The sequence below is a fragment of the Pholcus phalangioides genome, unplaced genomic scaffold (assembly GCF_987345545.1).
Source record: "Pholcus phalangioides strain wild (caught in Gottingen) unplaced genomic scaffold, Ppha-v1.0 ptg000029l_1, whole genome shotgun sequence".
NCBI lineage: Eukaryota > Metazoa > Arthropoda > Arachnida > Araneae > Pholcidae > Pholcus > Pholcus phalangioides.
This window is the reverse complement of record NW_028301619.1, coordinates 264,774-280,754: the sequence shown is the minus strand read 5'-3', so window position 1 is coordinate 280,754 and position 15,981 is coordinate 264,774. Positions and strand designations below refer to the sequence as shown.

General features: G+C 34.6%; 1 protein-coding gene across 1 annotated transcript in view; it reads left to right on the top strand.

Moving 5' to 3' along the window:
- The first annotated feature begins 3,232 nt into the window (after positions 1 to 3,232).
- Positions 3,233 to 15,981, top strand: part of LOC149067542 (uncharacterized) — a 79,817-nt gene continuing 67,068 nt past the window's right edge. The window contains exons 1-4 of the mRNA XM_089252464.1: positions 3,233 to 3,666; positions 6,408 to 6,441; positions 13,664 to 13,755; positions 14,781 to 14,912. Coding sequence (XP_089108590.1) covers positions 3,347 to 3,666; positions 6,408 to 6,441; positions 13,664 to 13,755; positions 14,781 to 14,912 — 578 coding nt within the window. The 5' untranslated portion in view covers positions 3,233 to 3,346. The remainder of the gene's footprint in view (positions 3,667 to 6,407; positions 6,442 to 13,663; positions 13,756 to 14,780; positions 14,913 to 15,981) is intronic.

Below are 15,981 nucleotides of genomic sequence, written 5' to 3'. Positions count from 1 at the left end.
AACGACGATAAGACATTCTTAAATATATTTAAAATTACGTTTTTCTTGTTAATTGTCGCTTTAGACGAGAAATCTTGATGAGAATTAGTTCAGTTGGGACTACGAAAATAAGTCGTACTATACCGGAAAACGTTGTAAGTGGGATCGACTGTATATGGGGGAGGGGGCTAATTTCAAAGCAGTTTCAGTTGTGCAATTTTCGCATTTATACTAAGTTTCGGTGCTGCCTCTTGAACGGCATATCAGTCTAACAAGTAAACACCGAATGTGTTTAAATATTGAATATGTATAATGCAGTGAACATTGCTACGACAAAGGCTATCCAGTAATTTAGGGCTTCAAAGTTTATGTTTTGAATTTTGATGTACACACATACGTAATGATATATGTACTTTGCGTAGCTGAGCATTTTTCGTGTATAAGTATAGAGATGAATAGAATCCCTGAATTATTATCAAGCTATCCTATATTATTATCAATTAGTAACTAAATAAGTTTGACTTATTTCTATTAAAGTCCGTATTCGATATTTTAAATTTGAGAAGAAAACAATACCTTCAAAAAGTCTTGCAAAATATGTCAGATTCAATAAAGTGGCACTGTATACCTAGTTATATACATTCGTCTCGAAACCTTATAACTATGTAACACAAGCTTATGATAAATTGGACAAACACATAAAACATCATTATATGTTTGTTTTCGTGAAACTCTTAAAATTTCATCTTTAACTACTCAGATCCTTAGGGTTTGCGTTGATATATATATCCTATCAGCCAATCAAAAGTCTAAATTAATTTTTTTTCTCGTTGATTTGTATTTATGACCCTGTCTTAAGGACCGTATATTGGCTAGCCTCAGCACGGAGTGGTTAACAAATGCCCTAAGAAACAGGTGGTGTCAATTGTCATCCTCGATTCTTTTATTTTTCCAGCAATAATAGCATAACACTATTTCTTTTCAGCAGATTGGCACGGCTCTCAAGTCATAAAAAAACACCTCATAGCAATCATTCTTTATTTGATTTTCTGACACCCTCTTCCCAATAGACCACTCAATGTCCGGCTGAAGATAGCTTTGTGCTACGCTAGATGGCTATCTATCTGTAATTGATTGAAAAAGATGTTCCACATTCCCTCATTTTGACACTTTTATTTTTCACCCCCTCTCTCTACTTCTATGATTACATTTACATATACTACCATCACTATAACCGGCGCTCAAAAGAATATCAATGAATGGTCAACAAATAATCTTTGTCTGCCTTTTTAATGGCAGCCTCTTTGTATGAAAAGGGACCAGGCCCGTAGCCAGAAATTTCGTTCGGAGGGGGACCACTTCCATTTCGTGGGGGGGGGGGAATCAAAGTGATAGAACAATAGATTTGCTCTATTTTTCCCTTTTTCAGTCATTTCCTCACATTTCGGGGGGGGGGGGGACCAGACCCCCAAGTCTTCTTCCCTCGCTGCGGTCTTGAAAGGGACCATTGGGATCTCTTGATCTTGGGACCATTTCCTGTCTTTACTCCATTTCACCGAAGCCTCTTCTATAGTTTGTGTCATGGCCTATTGTCAACCCCAAACCACCCAGATTACATACAACACTTTTCTTTTCTTCCCCTTCCTCATGCTAATGTTACTTAAATAGGGGAAAAAAATTTGATGTTTCTGTTTGAAAAAAATCACGAAAATGCTCCAACAAATGAGGCTTTTTGGATCACTTGATATTCTCCTCTTTGTTTGAAAGACATAGAAACCGTATCCCAGGTAACCAACATGACAACTTCCCCACAGCTCATGATTGAAAGAATAAATCTAAATTAAATAAATGTAGAAATGAAATCGGTTTTTTTCATTTTGATTTACACTAAATATTTCGATTTTTTTTCTGAACTTTAATTGGACAGGCAGATAGGTTAATTGAAGGTGCGAAATTATTTCACTGTAATTTATGTGAGCCATTATTAGTTTAAAAAAAAATTGAACTCTATAAGAATTGATGCAGCTGAATATTTAAAAAGCAGCAAGGCATGGGCGGAGATACGGGGGGGGGGCCCATAAGAAGCAATGCTTCCCCCAGCGGCAAAGACGGTACCGACTGATCTAATGTAGCCTATATGCGTATACAGGGTGATTCAGAAAAGATGGGAAAAACTTTAACAGGTGATACACACCAATACAAACAATTGTCATCAAAGAATGCATGGGCTAACATGAAACACTAACGCGCTAGCGCGTTTCAAAACGGCATTCCTGTTGAGATTTATCGGGAGAAAAAGACCACCATGCATGCAAATGTAACCTGGGGAAGAAGAAACCGTATGCAAATCTGCGTCGCAGTGAATAAAAGGCGCTTACGCCAGCCCTGTGAAGTTATTCCAGCGTGCAACCGCGTTCTAACAGTTGTAACGTACGGGATAATGTCGCACTTTAGTAATACTGAGTCCGCGCCTTTCATTCACTGTGACGCAGATTTGCATGCGGTTTCTTCTTCCCCAGGTTACATTTGCATGCATGGTGTTCTTTTTCTCCCGATAAATTTTAACAGGAATGCCGTTTTAACGTTTGCAGAGCGGCTGTTTCGAAACGCGCTAGCGTGTTAAACCATGCATTCTTTGATGACAACTGTTTGTATTGGTGTGTACTATCACCTCTTAAAGTTTTTCCCATCTTTTCTGAATCATCCTGTATATGAACTAGCATCATCATCATCATCCCCCCCCCTCGACTTTCATATCTATCTCCGCTTGCATAATAAGGAGACATTAACTTTCATTTTCATACTTGAGAAGATATAACTATAAAAAGTTGAAATCAATGTTATTGCATGGATTTTCCAACTCAAAAATGGGTCAGGCTAATTATTTGATATTCAATTTTCTGGGCTTGGAATTTCTAAGCGAACTCAATATTTCGAAAACCAAGAATTCAGCTCAATCTTTGAAATCGTTGGTGTGGTAGGAAACCCAATTAAATTTCCACATTTCTAAAGTAAAATCGACAATTTTGACATTAACTTCCTGTGCCTTTTGCTTTTCGTATCACTGTGAGGGACACCCCCAAAGTGATGCTGATGATGATTATGACGTCCATCCGAAAACCCTCATGGGAGAAGTCCCGTTAAATAAGGGACGTGTGGTCACACCATGTTATTTTCTGCTCTTTCGTGAACAGTAGATCGATCTAGTAAGATTTGCAGAAGTGTTGTTGTGAACGAGACAGCTGATTGGTCGACAGTAGTTATGCCTGTGGCTGACTGCTGTTAGCAGCTGATCGGAGATCCAAGATGGTTGCCCTTCATGATGTGCACCCAAGATTGAATACAAATAGTCGCAGCTCATTAGGTTATGAGCGATACAGGCATGAAATTCGAGTGCAAACAACACATTTATGGCAAATCTACTAGGTGCATGGGTGGCAAGGAGAAGAAATGTAGAAGATCGCGCAAGAAAGTAAGCCCACTTAGCTTTGACAGAGATTCTTTGCAGCGCAATAATAATGGCTTGCAGCAAAAAGAAACAAAACACGATGCAGAAGCTCAAAATTCCAACTTGCCCCTCATGATAAACTCTACATCATCCAAAAAAAAGAGGGGCAAAAAAATAAATGATCGTAGGATGTTGACAAGAAACGAAAAGATGCATGACCAGCTGCAACAGTGTCTGAGGTGAACAAATTTTTTGATCTAGATCGCTTTTTTGATCGAATCAGATCTATTCAAGTTTTCTTTTTAAATCTAAAGGAAAAAAGAACATAATTTCTTTGAACTACGTGTAAAAGAAATCAAATCTTCAAACCAAAACACAATCATTTATTATTGGTTTCTTTTCTTTCTTTTCTATTTGAGGTAGTAATTTATTTGATCATTCTAATAAACAATGTGGATAAATTATGTATGACATGAGCAATTTTGCATTTCTATTTTTTGAGAGATTAATATGTTCCTCAATTACACTCTTCACATTCCTTTATGAAGATCTAAAATTTTATAATTTTTTTTTTTTCAAGGTTGTCTTTTTAGATCTTTTTTAAAACTTTATTTATCACAGAGAAGAATAATATATTGTGTTTATATTTCAGTATTAATAGCAAAAAAATGTGTCAACAAACAATGCCAATAAATTGTGTATGACATGATTAATTTTATATTTCTGTTTTTCATGTTCATAAACAAATGTGAAGAGTGATTGAGGCAAATCTAAAATTTTGTAACTTTTTTTTTCCAAGCTTGTCTTTTTAGATCTTTTTAAAATTGGTTTATTGAGTGCAAAAAGGAATTATACAAGTTTGGGGTTTATATTTCAGTATTAATAACAAAAAATGTGCTTAAATCTTCAAAATGTTTTTCTTTTTAATCATTTGAAAGATAACTTAATTATTGGAGCATTTAAGTGACAAATTTTTAAACCAAAACAGTCATTTATTATTGTTTTTTTTTCTATTTAAGGTAGTCATTTATTTGATCATTTTCATAAACAGCATCGATAAATTGTGTATGACATGATTAATTTTACATTTCTATTTTTTGAGAGATTAATATGTTCATAAAGAAATGTGAAGAATGTAATTGAGGGAGATCGAAAATTTTATTTTTTTTCAATGTTGTCTTTTTAAATCTGTTTATTGATAGCAGAGAAGAATTATAAAGTTTGTTTATATTTCAGCATTAATAACAAAAAATGTGCTCGGAATCTTAAAAAAAAAATTGTTTTTAATTATTTGATAACTCAATTATATTGGAGCATTATAAGTGACTGCGATTCAGATAGATCTATTTGACATTACATAGTGTCCCACAATCGACTGACTGTTTTCAAAATGAGATAGCAAGAAAACTGTGGCAGTTATTAAAGTCATTCTTGCAAAATATAAACAAATTAGAAAGTTGTTGCCCTGTCTCTCCTGATGCCAACAAAAAAATTTCCATGTTTCCAAGTGCAATACTCACTGAGATATTTAGATTAAAAATTGGAGGAGAGTTGGGAAAGAACAAAAACTAACAGACAATGCTTCTCTCCCACCTTTTCTCCAATTTTTGAATTCAGATACCTACCTCTGCGAATATTCCACTTAGAAACATAGAAATTTTTTTGTTGGAACCAAGAGAGATAAAGCAACAACTTTCTAATTGGGTTTTTGGGCACAGGGTGTCCATATAAAAAAGTTATTTTTTAATTTTAATAACTATATAACAACTTTCAACATGAATGATGTAGCTGAAATTCCTAAAGTTCCACATTTATATTCCGCAAGAATGACTAATATCTGTCACAGTTTTCTTGCTATCTCATTTTGAAAACCGTCAGTCGATTGTGGGACACTATGTATTATAAACATAGATCTATCATGTTGCTATAGATGTCATGTTGCAAGGGGTTGTATAATTATTAAAATAAAAAAATGAACTTTTTATATGGACACCCTGTGGCCAAAAACCCAATTAGAAAGTTGTAGGACTGTCTCTCTTGATTCCAACAAAAAAATTTCCATCTTTCTAAGTGGAATATTTACAGAGGTATTGGCATCAGGAGAGACAGAGCAACAACTTTCTAGTTGGGTTTTCGGGTACGGAGTGTCCACATAAAATCTTTTTTATTTTAATAACTATACAACCCCTTGTAACATGAATGATGTAGCTGGAATTCCTAACTTCTCACGTCTATATTTTGAGGAATGACTTTAATATCTGTCACAATTTTCTTGCTAATCCATTTTGAAAACCGTCAGTCGATTGTGAAACACTCTGTAGAAATATAATATGTACCCATAGTTCCTAGGTGTTTCATCAATGCAAAGGTTGTATAATTAGCAATGCAAATTTAGCTATTTCGAGAAAAAAGTCATTCTCTAATATGTAGTGCTGTGTAATTTTAAATTTCTGTCATTTATCTGTAGTGCCTCTAATCAGAAGAGACTCTTAATTTTTTTTTATAAAAAACTGTCAATGCTTTATTTGCCAACTTTTCTCCTAGAAAAAAGAAGGCTGAATCAATTACTTATGTTACATTATCATTGTTTCATAATCCATATTAGGAGAAATTCAAATGTTTTTTAATATACATATAATCAATAGTATTAGATTTCAGTTGTATGCAGAGGCACAGATATGAAGAAAACATTGAGGGGGCTGAAAATTGGCATTCATCCCGTATGTATGGGAATCAAGCCTTTATGCAGGAGGTGGGATGGTGTTTTCCATTATATAATTCATTAATTATTGGGGATTTATTAATTATTTATTAGAGGGCTCAAATAGCTTCAGCCTCCAGGTTCCGGCAGCAATGGTTGTATGTATTTGCAATGATCAGTTTAGTTATTACTGTCACTACATTGTTTCTGTAAAACATAATATTTTTTATGTTGCTTTTTTCTCATAAAAACTAATTTTAGCATTCATTAAATTTTCAGTGAAGATGTGAAGAAGAAAATTTCAGTGATAATAGTAAGCTATAATACATTTTTTCATATACATTTTTTCAGCCTTATTTCTGATATCAAAGAATTAAGGCAAATTTGTACAGTACCTAGTAAGTACTTGAATAGGATTTAAATAATGTTTATTGAGAGTTAAAAATTTGCATGCTCGATCAGTATGGGAGCCATAAACTGATTATTGAGATATCACCATCTACAACTGGTTTAAATTGTCAAAATCAGAGGCAGCTTGAAATAAAATTCACATCCTAGCAAAACATCTTTTTGATACCCATATGGCACCTGAAAAACTGTCTGAAAAACCTGCAGCTTTGCCTCACTGGACCTATCGTCCAGTGAGTTTGACGAGCTCCCTCTCGAAAATTTTGGAAATTATTATCAAAAGGCAGTTTGTGAAGTGGATAGATGAGAATAATGTATTGTCGAATAATCAGCATGGGTTCAGGAAGGGGAAGTCATGTGTAACTAACCTCCTTTGCTTCTATGAGCACGTGACTATGGCTTTGGGTAAGAGCAAAAATATAGACGTTGTTTACCTTGATTTTCAGAAGGCATTCGATCGGGTCCAACATGGTAAACTCTTGAAGTGTTTACACGAGATTGGAATTGGGGGCAACTTGCTGAACTGGATAGAATCGTGGTTAAGAGATAGGTTGCAACGAGTTATGGTGAACGGGGAATTCTCAGGTTGAACAGGCGTCACAAGTGGAGTTCCTCAAGGAAGTGTCCTTGGCCCCATACTTTTTTCACTTTTTATCAATAAACTCGATCAGGGTATCAATGGGATAACTAGCGAATTCGCAGATCATGTGAAGCTAATGGGGTTACTCGGGAATCATAGCGATAGGAAGTTGCTCCAGACCAACTTAAACAGGATTGCAGCATGGGCAAATGAATGGAGCATGAAGTTTAACGTTGATAAGTGCATGGTCGTTCATTTTGGTTCGAGCAACCCACGGTTCTCTTACGAGTTCAATGGTGTCACTATCGCTGATGCAGCTAGAGTTACTGATTTGGGAATTCTCATTGATGAGCGGCTTAGGTTTTCTGAACATTGTTCAGCGGTGATCAAAAAAGCGAATAGAATGCTTGGTCTCATTTTCAAAAAGGTCTCTTCGCGTTCTCCTAAAGTCATTCTTCCGCTTTTTCGAGGTTTAGTTCGTCCTGGACTGGAGTATGCAGTAAGGTTTTGGAGACCATACCTACAGAGAGATATAGACTTGGTTGAAGGGGTGCAGAGAAGAGCTACACGTGTCCTTATTGGAACACGGGGCTTGAGTTATGAAGAGAGACTTCATTTTTTGAATATGTTTACATTGGATGAACGCAGATGTCGAGGAGATATGATCGAAGTGTTCAAAATTTTCAGTGGGATGGATAGAATGGGCCATGAACTTTTAGTACACCGCCAATCGACTGCTTTTACAAGGGAACACCAGTATCGATTGGTGAGGGACAATGCAAGATTATGGTGTCGCAGGGAATTTTACTCTAATAGGGTTGTCAATAAATGGAATAGCTTACCCCCGGAGGTAGTAAATTGTAACACAATTGACACGTTTAAAAAGAAGTATGATAAACATGTTGGGGTAAATCGAGAAGCTATTCATACTTAGAATAAGACAATCATAAGTGTTCTTTATGGGCATTGTATGATATTTTATCATGTGTATATATTGTTTATAATGTTTCTAATTACATTTTTAATTGGGTTGCTTTATTTTTGAAATATAATTGGCATCCATATTTGTTATGGGCATCTTTTTCTCAGCCACCTCGCTGGGCATTTTGCCTGTTGTGGTGTTGTATTTGTATTATATATGCTGTACATAATATTATGAATGATAACACACGTGAAGTTAAACTGTTAAAGTTCTTACCTTTCCCCACATCATTTTACACTGGCACATATTTGTAACTGATTGTCTGTGTTCACAGCTAGATATAATTCATCAAAAAATGCAGTATTTCTCTGCAATAAACTATTCAATAATATTTCAAGAACAATGAGTGAATGCTGTCACCATTGTCTTTTCAGATGAAGGGTTGCATTTGCGTGTGGTTTGAAGTTTATTGCCATTGGAAACATCAGCAATAATTATCGTACAATGTCAACTTGTTGACACATGTCACTGCTTTACTTTAAAACCTAGCAGAAAGAAGTGAGAACTTCCAGTCATGCCCGAACTTTACAACCAACAAAGTCAATAAATTTGTACAGTTGGTGCTTCATTTCTCTGCCATATTCGTTACAGTTTGACAAGAGGCAGACTTCACTCGTGAACTTAGACATTTTTGCCTGTAAAATTGATTCAGTAGTCATAAATTCTGTTGATCTAGTAGGGTGACTCAAGAAGCTATTTATCATCAGCTTTATTAATTTTTGATGATATTCATTAATTTTTTATTATGCATAAATTTTTTAATCGGGTTATAAGCTCTGATTTGATAATCAGTCAATAAGAATTATAACCTTACAGAATAGGCAAATTTCACCAGCATCCATGTTTATCTGAGTTGACATGATGTGGTGTTGCTTCTCGCATGCTCATTATGACTACTCAGTATGCTTAAGTAAAAAACATTTTTTTTTTTGTGCAACACTTTAACCCCTTTACGACCACGGACGGAATATTGCATCCAAACACCAGTGGAATAAATTCAATCCTCTTTCTTCAACCTCTTTTTCCCTCGTCACAGAGGTTTATTGTTACCCTATGAAACAAAGTTGTATGTGTTTCCTCCCTCTCTGCTCTTCCACCACCATTGTAATATCTCAATGAGACAATGATCAACCAATAACGAGCAACTGAGATAACGATGGTGGCAGTTCTCCTTAGCTTTCCCCCCTCATCCCCCCACTCGTGCACATATGATGTATCTTTGTCAGAACTAATCCTTCTATTATAGAACATACATAGAAGTGAGAAAGAGAACAAGTAAAAACTACAAAATGAGTTTGTAGGTGCAAGGTACTGTACTACAGGGTTTGTGCGGTGCTTAAAAACTCCTTAAAAAGTCATTAATTTTCATTTCCTTTTTAATGGCCCTTAAAAACTCCTTAAAGTCCTTCCAGCAGTTTCTAAAAAAAAGTCGACTTTCCCCCACTCTCGATTTTGTCCCCAAAAATCGGATTGTGGTAACTGCAGCTCGTTATTCAAATTATCGACACCCTATCTGGCTTTTCATCGTGAAACCCGGATCATATCCTTGATCGTACAGCTGAAGATGGTTTACTCTAGTCCACACAGTGTTTCTCAACAACCGACCAGGGTTTCCGTTTTCAAAAAAAGAAAAAAAAGTCGCCACTGCAAGCAGCAGAAATTGCTGTGATCGATCGTCATTGCGTCAAATTCCGATGTTTCGTGGGAGAAAAAATTCATTCCATGAATAAGAGCTAGTCCGCCGAATTATGAGAGTTAATTTGTAAATTTTGCCAAATAACGAGTGCTAAATCGCCAAACATCGTGTTGAATGTCCTGAAATTTGCTCTCATTTTGCAACAATTTCTTTCTGAGTATAACTGAAAAACAAGAAGGAAAATTGAAAAACTTAATTTTAAAGAATTTGTGTATGTGTTGATCCACTTCGAGCGAGAGATGAATAAAGAGTTGCTGCAAATATAATTTTGTAAGAAAAATCTTTGCCAGCTGTGGATTTTTATTTTAAATAATTGGGGGAGGGGGAATGAATATCACTTTTAGAATTTTTAGAATTTGTGATGCTGTTATGAGTTATATTTTTGACCGAAACTTGAAAGTTTTAGAACACTTTGGTGACAACAGAAAGCATGTATGTGGATTGATTATTTTATGAATTCTTATGATGCTGGGTAACAAATCAAAAGTTATAATTTCTGAACCACTTCTACGTCTATTTTTGAGAAGAGGGAAAATTTCTTTGGCAAATTAAAAATAAATTTGCATATGTGCTCCGCCCCTTTTTTTGCTGTAAAACTTATAAGTTATGAAGTTTGCCATGACTCCTTAAAAACTGCTTGAAACCCCTCAAAAAGTCCTTAAAAACTCCTTAATTTTTATTTAGGAAATTTTGTATGAACCCTGTACTAATACTCTCCTATCCAATTATCTCTTTACTGTTCCTCCCCACTCTTATTTCTTTCTTTCTTTCCCTTTCTTCTTTTTTTAACATGGAACAAGGCTACCACATTTATCTTCTATACGTCTAATACAGATCATTCAAATTTATCCCCAACAGCTTGTTCACAAAGAGGTTAAATGAAACTAGAGTAAAATAAATAGGGCTTGTCCGATTAATCGGGTCAATTAATCGATCAGTTGTTAATCGCAGTTAAAAATTTTAGTTGAGTTAATCGACTTGATCAATTCAATTAATCAATCTATTCAACTATTTAAATTTTTATTAAAAGTTTGTGAATTAACTACCGTATACACTCGTGTATAAGCCGACCCCCCCCCCCCCCCACTTCAGGACCACCAAAACCACAATAAATTGAAAACCCGTGTATAAGCCGACCCCAAAAAATCCGTGCATTTCAAAGAAAAAAAATTCTTATATTTTCAAGCAAAATGAATAGCTTACGCAAATTTACGATAGAAAATGATTCAAACTTTTTAAACCGTTTCTTCTGAGTCTCCAAGCTCATCATAATCCATCAGGTCATCATAAGGGGGTGCGGCATCTTCGTTTTTATCTTCATCTGGGCTGTCTCATCGCCATTGTCACGTTCAAAGAGGATATCATAACCAGTTCTATCCATCTCATTATTTATGCAACACTTTTTGAAGGATCGGATGATAATTTCGGTGGAAACAGAATACCACACCTCATGTACCCATTGGCACACCAAGCTAATCTCAGGTTTCTTCAAGGCACTACTTTTTGTAGTTTCTTTATCATCGGAACTCATCCATTCCATCCACAAATTCCTCAAAATAGTCTTTGAGAGGCTTGTTGATGCTCAAATCTAAAAGCTGTACAGTCGACGTTATCCCACCTGGTATCAAAGCCAATGATGTTTTCGATTTCTTTGCCTCGGCTTTGACATTATCGGTTCTGTAGAGGTTTCACCATTATTGAAATATCCCATACCAATAATGCCGGTTTCTCGAACACTGCTTCGGGCCTTTTGTTCCATATTTCCTGGATCCATTGCTTTCACTATCATTCTTGGTGGGAACTACATGTTCGGAGGAATTTTCTTCCATTTGAAAATCACAACTGGAGGCAATTTCTTTCCATTGGCCATGCACGATAGCACGACCCTAAATCGTGTTTTTTCGTGCCCAGTTGTTCTAACAAAGATGTTTTTTTTTCCCGAGTTCATCAACAGTTCTGTTGCTTGGAAAATCGAAAGTAACTGGAGTCTTGTCCATATTACCAATTTGTGACAGTTCAAATCCATGTCTTTTTCGCAGTTTAATTATGAACTTCTGGAAAGATTCAATTCTGCTTTCCAATTCTTCTGGGTTCTTTGCTCTGTGATCTTTGTTCGCTGGCATAAGCACAGGTCGAAACGGTTCATGAAACGAGTGCACCAACCTAGGGATGCATAGAACTTTTCTGGATTTGTGTTTTTGAATTTAACACCCTCAGCTAGTTTTGATGCTTTCGGACGAATGGCTGTCCTTGTCACGATTGTACGTACCTTTCAGCCTGAGGTGTAGCAACCATTCATTCAATTCCTTCTCAAGTTTAGGGAACACCGATACTTTTCCTCGAAGAGCCTTTTTTTTGTCTTCTGCATGGCTGAAATTTTCTTTCATTTTCCGCCATTCTCTCACTTGTTTCTCATTGACGTTATATGTCCGAGCTGCAGCACAGTTATTTTCTTTGGCGAATTTGGTAACTTTTAGTTTGAAAGACTCATCATACGCAAATCTTTTTGCTTTCTCCATTTTTGATCGTTGATACTTACTGAAACAACACTAGATCAATGATTTTTCTGTGGGTGATCACGACTTGTACAGCCTGGGAAAAAAATTACCACATGGATTTAACCTGGAAAGTACTAACACTAATAACACAACCTCCATCTATAGCTACAAAAATCACTCTGATGATTTGCAACACTATCTATCGCTACTAATCATTAGCGCCATCAATAGTTACAAAAATGACTACTGATTGCGGGGGGTCAATATTTTCTCGTCAAAAATTTACCCGTGTATAAGCCGACCCCCCCCCCCCACACTTGAGGAACGAATTTTTCCACAAAAAAACTCGGCTTATACACGAGTATATACGGTAGATTTCTTTTTAAAAACCGATTAGATGTTTTATAAATCTTGTTCTATACAAAACATTTTTCATAAGTGACCATATTTAAAAATATTTGAATTAATATTTCAATCAAATGAGATTCAACGAAAACTGATGATTTTGGTTTCAAATTGAGTTTGATGTGAGTTTTAGAAGACGAAGAAAATTTATTAAAACTCCACTATGAACAGTATTTTTTCATATTCTTGGAAGCATTAGCTCATCTCCTCATAAGTACCATTCAAGAGGAGTTTCTAGGAAAACAAACAACAGTGTAATTGAAAGTAGTTTCGAAAACAATGAATAATAACCAAAAATAAGTGATCTTGTCGAAAAAACGACAAGATCCAAGTGAAGAAATTAGGTTTTGGCAATTATGTTCAGCATATTAAATTGCTTGAAGAGGGCAGCCTTAATTTCTTAACCTATATTTGTTTACATCTACCGAATAGGTAAGTGAAATGAATGACATATTTTTTATAGCATCTATTAATATTATATGGTCACAAAAAATATTAATTGATAAAAAATTTTTGATTAGCCAGTTAAAAATTTTAATCGATTCCCAGCCCTAAAAATAAATAGAAGGACACTTCATATTTAGTATCTTTTCATAGTCAGCTATTTAGCTGTAACCCTGATTATGGAATCCTAGTCATACGTAGGGTCAAGTGATGAGTAAATTTGGTTTCTTTAAGTTTATCAATTTTGAAAGTACTAGGCTTTATGCCTGTTGTTTGTATTTCCATATTTATTATGGGCATCTTTTTTCAGCCACCTCATTGGGCAACTTGTCTGTTGTGGCCTTTGTGTTTGTATTTATGGTCTACTGTATGAAAAAAACAAGATTTGCCAAGGAAAATGTCCATGGTTGTGGAATAGTCTCCTAGGGATAATAGTTTTTGAATTGTTGTTATTTTTTATTCTTTGAAATACTTAAGAAGCTCTTGAATACTTGATTATTATTTAATTTCAATTTTTCACAGAATGACATAAGGATGCTTTCTGATGTTGAGAAATTGTTCCTGTATCTTCAGCTGCCTACTGGGTCATCTTTTGAAGATGATCCATTGAAGCAGTAAGTTCATTTGTATATCTATTTTGCTTTTATGTGTGTAATATAAAATGAAAGTAAAAAAAATTATGATGGTTAAAACATTTCTATTTATGGAATGGATGTTTGAAAAAATATGAATTTTGAAACCTTGATATAACGATACTCTTTGAATCAAGAAAAAATATTGTTGCAGAGGGTGTGTGTTATATTGAGAAGTAGCATTATTATCAGGCACCACCATATTTATTATGTTGTTGGCATCTCTTCTGAATTGGTGCTGTTAGTACCATAAAATGTATTTTAAGTATTGGCTCGCAACAAAAAAAATTGATTAATTACTTGATTAGTAAAATCTGGTGTTTTGCCCCTGTAAAGTTGTTTTCCACTGAACACTTTTGTGTACTACGCGGAAAGTATCTTCACTACAACTTCATCAACACGTTTGAAGAATAGGTAGTGTAAAATACCAATGTTATATTAGACACCCTCAAAAGAACAAAAACTGGTGAGGAATTTAAAAATATATTGAAGGCGATTTTGAGTGAACTATAAAAAATATCATTACAGCACACACACAGTTTCAATATCTTCTCAACAATATTTTTTTAAAGGGATTTATCATAGTGGAGGATATTGTTATATGAAGAAGAGTTTAAACATTAGACTATAGACAATTCCAAAGAAGGTTAGAAAAAATATGGTAGAGGGATTTATCATTTTTTTGAGTATCACTGTAATGAGGTTTTACTGTAAATAAAACTTACTTTATGAACATATAAATAGGATTTTTAAAATATAATCTAAGATGTGTGTATATATTTTTTAAATATCACTATAAACCATAGTCAAAACATAAGTCTGTGATATTCCAAAAAGAAGTGAATGAAATTTTTAGATCTTCAGTTAGATATAAATATTTTTCTGTTGTAATTCTTAAAAAAAAATGGCTGTTGACTTGTAATTTTTTGTTAAAAAAAGTTAGTTAGCATTGATTTTACTTTACATGAAACTAAAAAAAATAACTAATTTTCTTAATCCATTTTCAGGAAAGGACAAAGCAATCCACTGGGTAAAAAAGCTGATGAAGAAGGTACCCTAGCAGTTACTTGGATTCAGAGTCATCTGGAAGAAGATCATGAAGTCTCGCTTCCCAAACAAGAAGTTTATGATGAATACCAGTAAGGAAATGTGCTGCTTTTATGTAGTTATATTAAAGTAGAATCTAACTACAACAGACAGTTAAAAAAATTCAAATAATAATAAAGGGTGCTTAGTTTCATCTGACGAGTTTTACATTTTCTATCAATTGTTGTGTTTTTTTACATAATCATGGATGTGCCACATGATCCATAGTGCTCAGGCATAAACAATATTTGCAATGCTCAGCAAAGTGCTAGAAATGAAAGTGCTTTATTTGTCAAAAACGATTACACTGGCATTGGGCACTAAAATTTAATTTAAGCAAGTCTCGAAAAAAGAGGATGGACAATGCAGTAAAACCATCTGGTTCACCTTGATTTATTTACATTGGACTTCGTAAATTATACATTTTGCACTGTGTTTGTGAAAATGATCTTGAAAGAGTCATTCTTAAAAACTTACATGCCTTCATAATTTGCTGTGCATTGTCAAAGAGAGTTGACAGGCTGGACTGTGGAAGACTCCAAAAAAGAATGTAATATATATTGTGAGGAGAGACAGAAAAGAATTATCTGTGGTTGCTGGTACACTGTTTTGGCCAAAAAGTGTTTTTGTTTCCAAGTCATTTCTGTCATTTTGTTTTGTCTCGAGTCAGTCCTACAGTCTTATAGGACAGTGGTTCTCAACATTTTTTTGGCCATGGCCCCCCTTTCAACCATTTCTCATTCCTGTGGCCCCCTTGTGATCATGATCAATTTCCTACCCCCCCCCCCCCCCCCCGGTTTTCCCATTACAAGACAATTGTTGAAATATTGTTTGAAGTATAAATATGTGTTTGAATTTAATTTATTTTTAATTTATGAAAATAATGATAAATAAACATAATATACAACACAGTAAAAAAATACATAATAAATGATTTTCAATCAAATGTAGATATTGCGCTTGAAGACGGCATAATGTCATCAAGTTACTGTACAGGATGAAGTTTGAATTATTTACAAATTAGTTTTTCTTGGGTAAATTTGAATTTGGGTGAATCAAAATTTCAAACTAATCAGAAATTATAAATAATCAGATTTCGAATAAGAAAATTATTGGTTTATT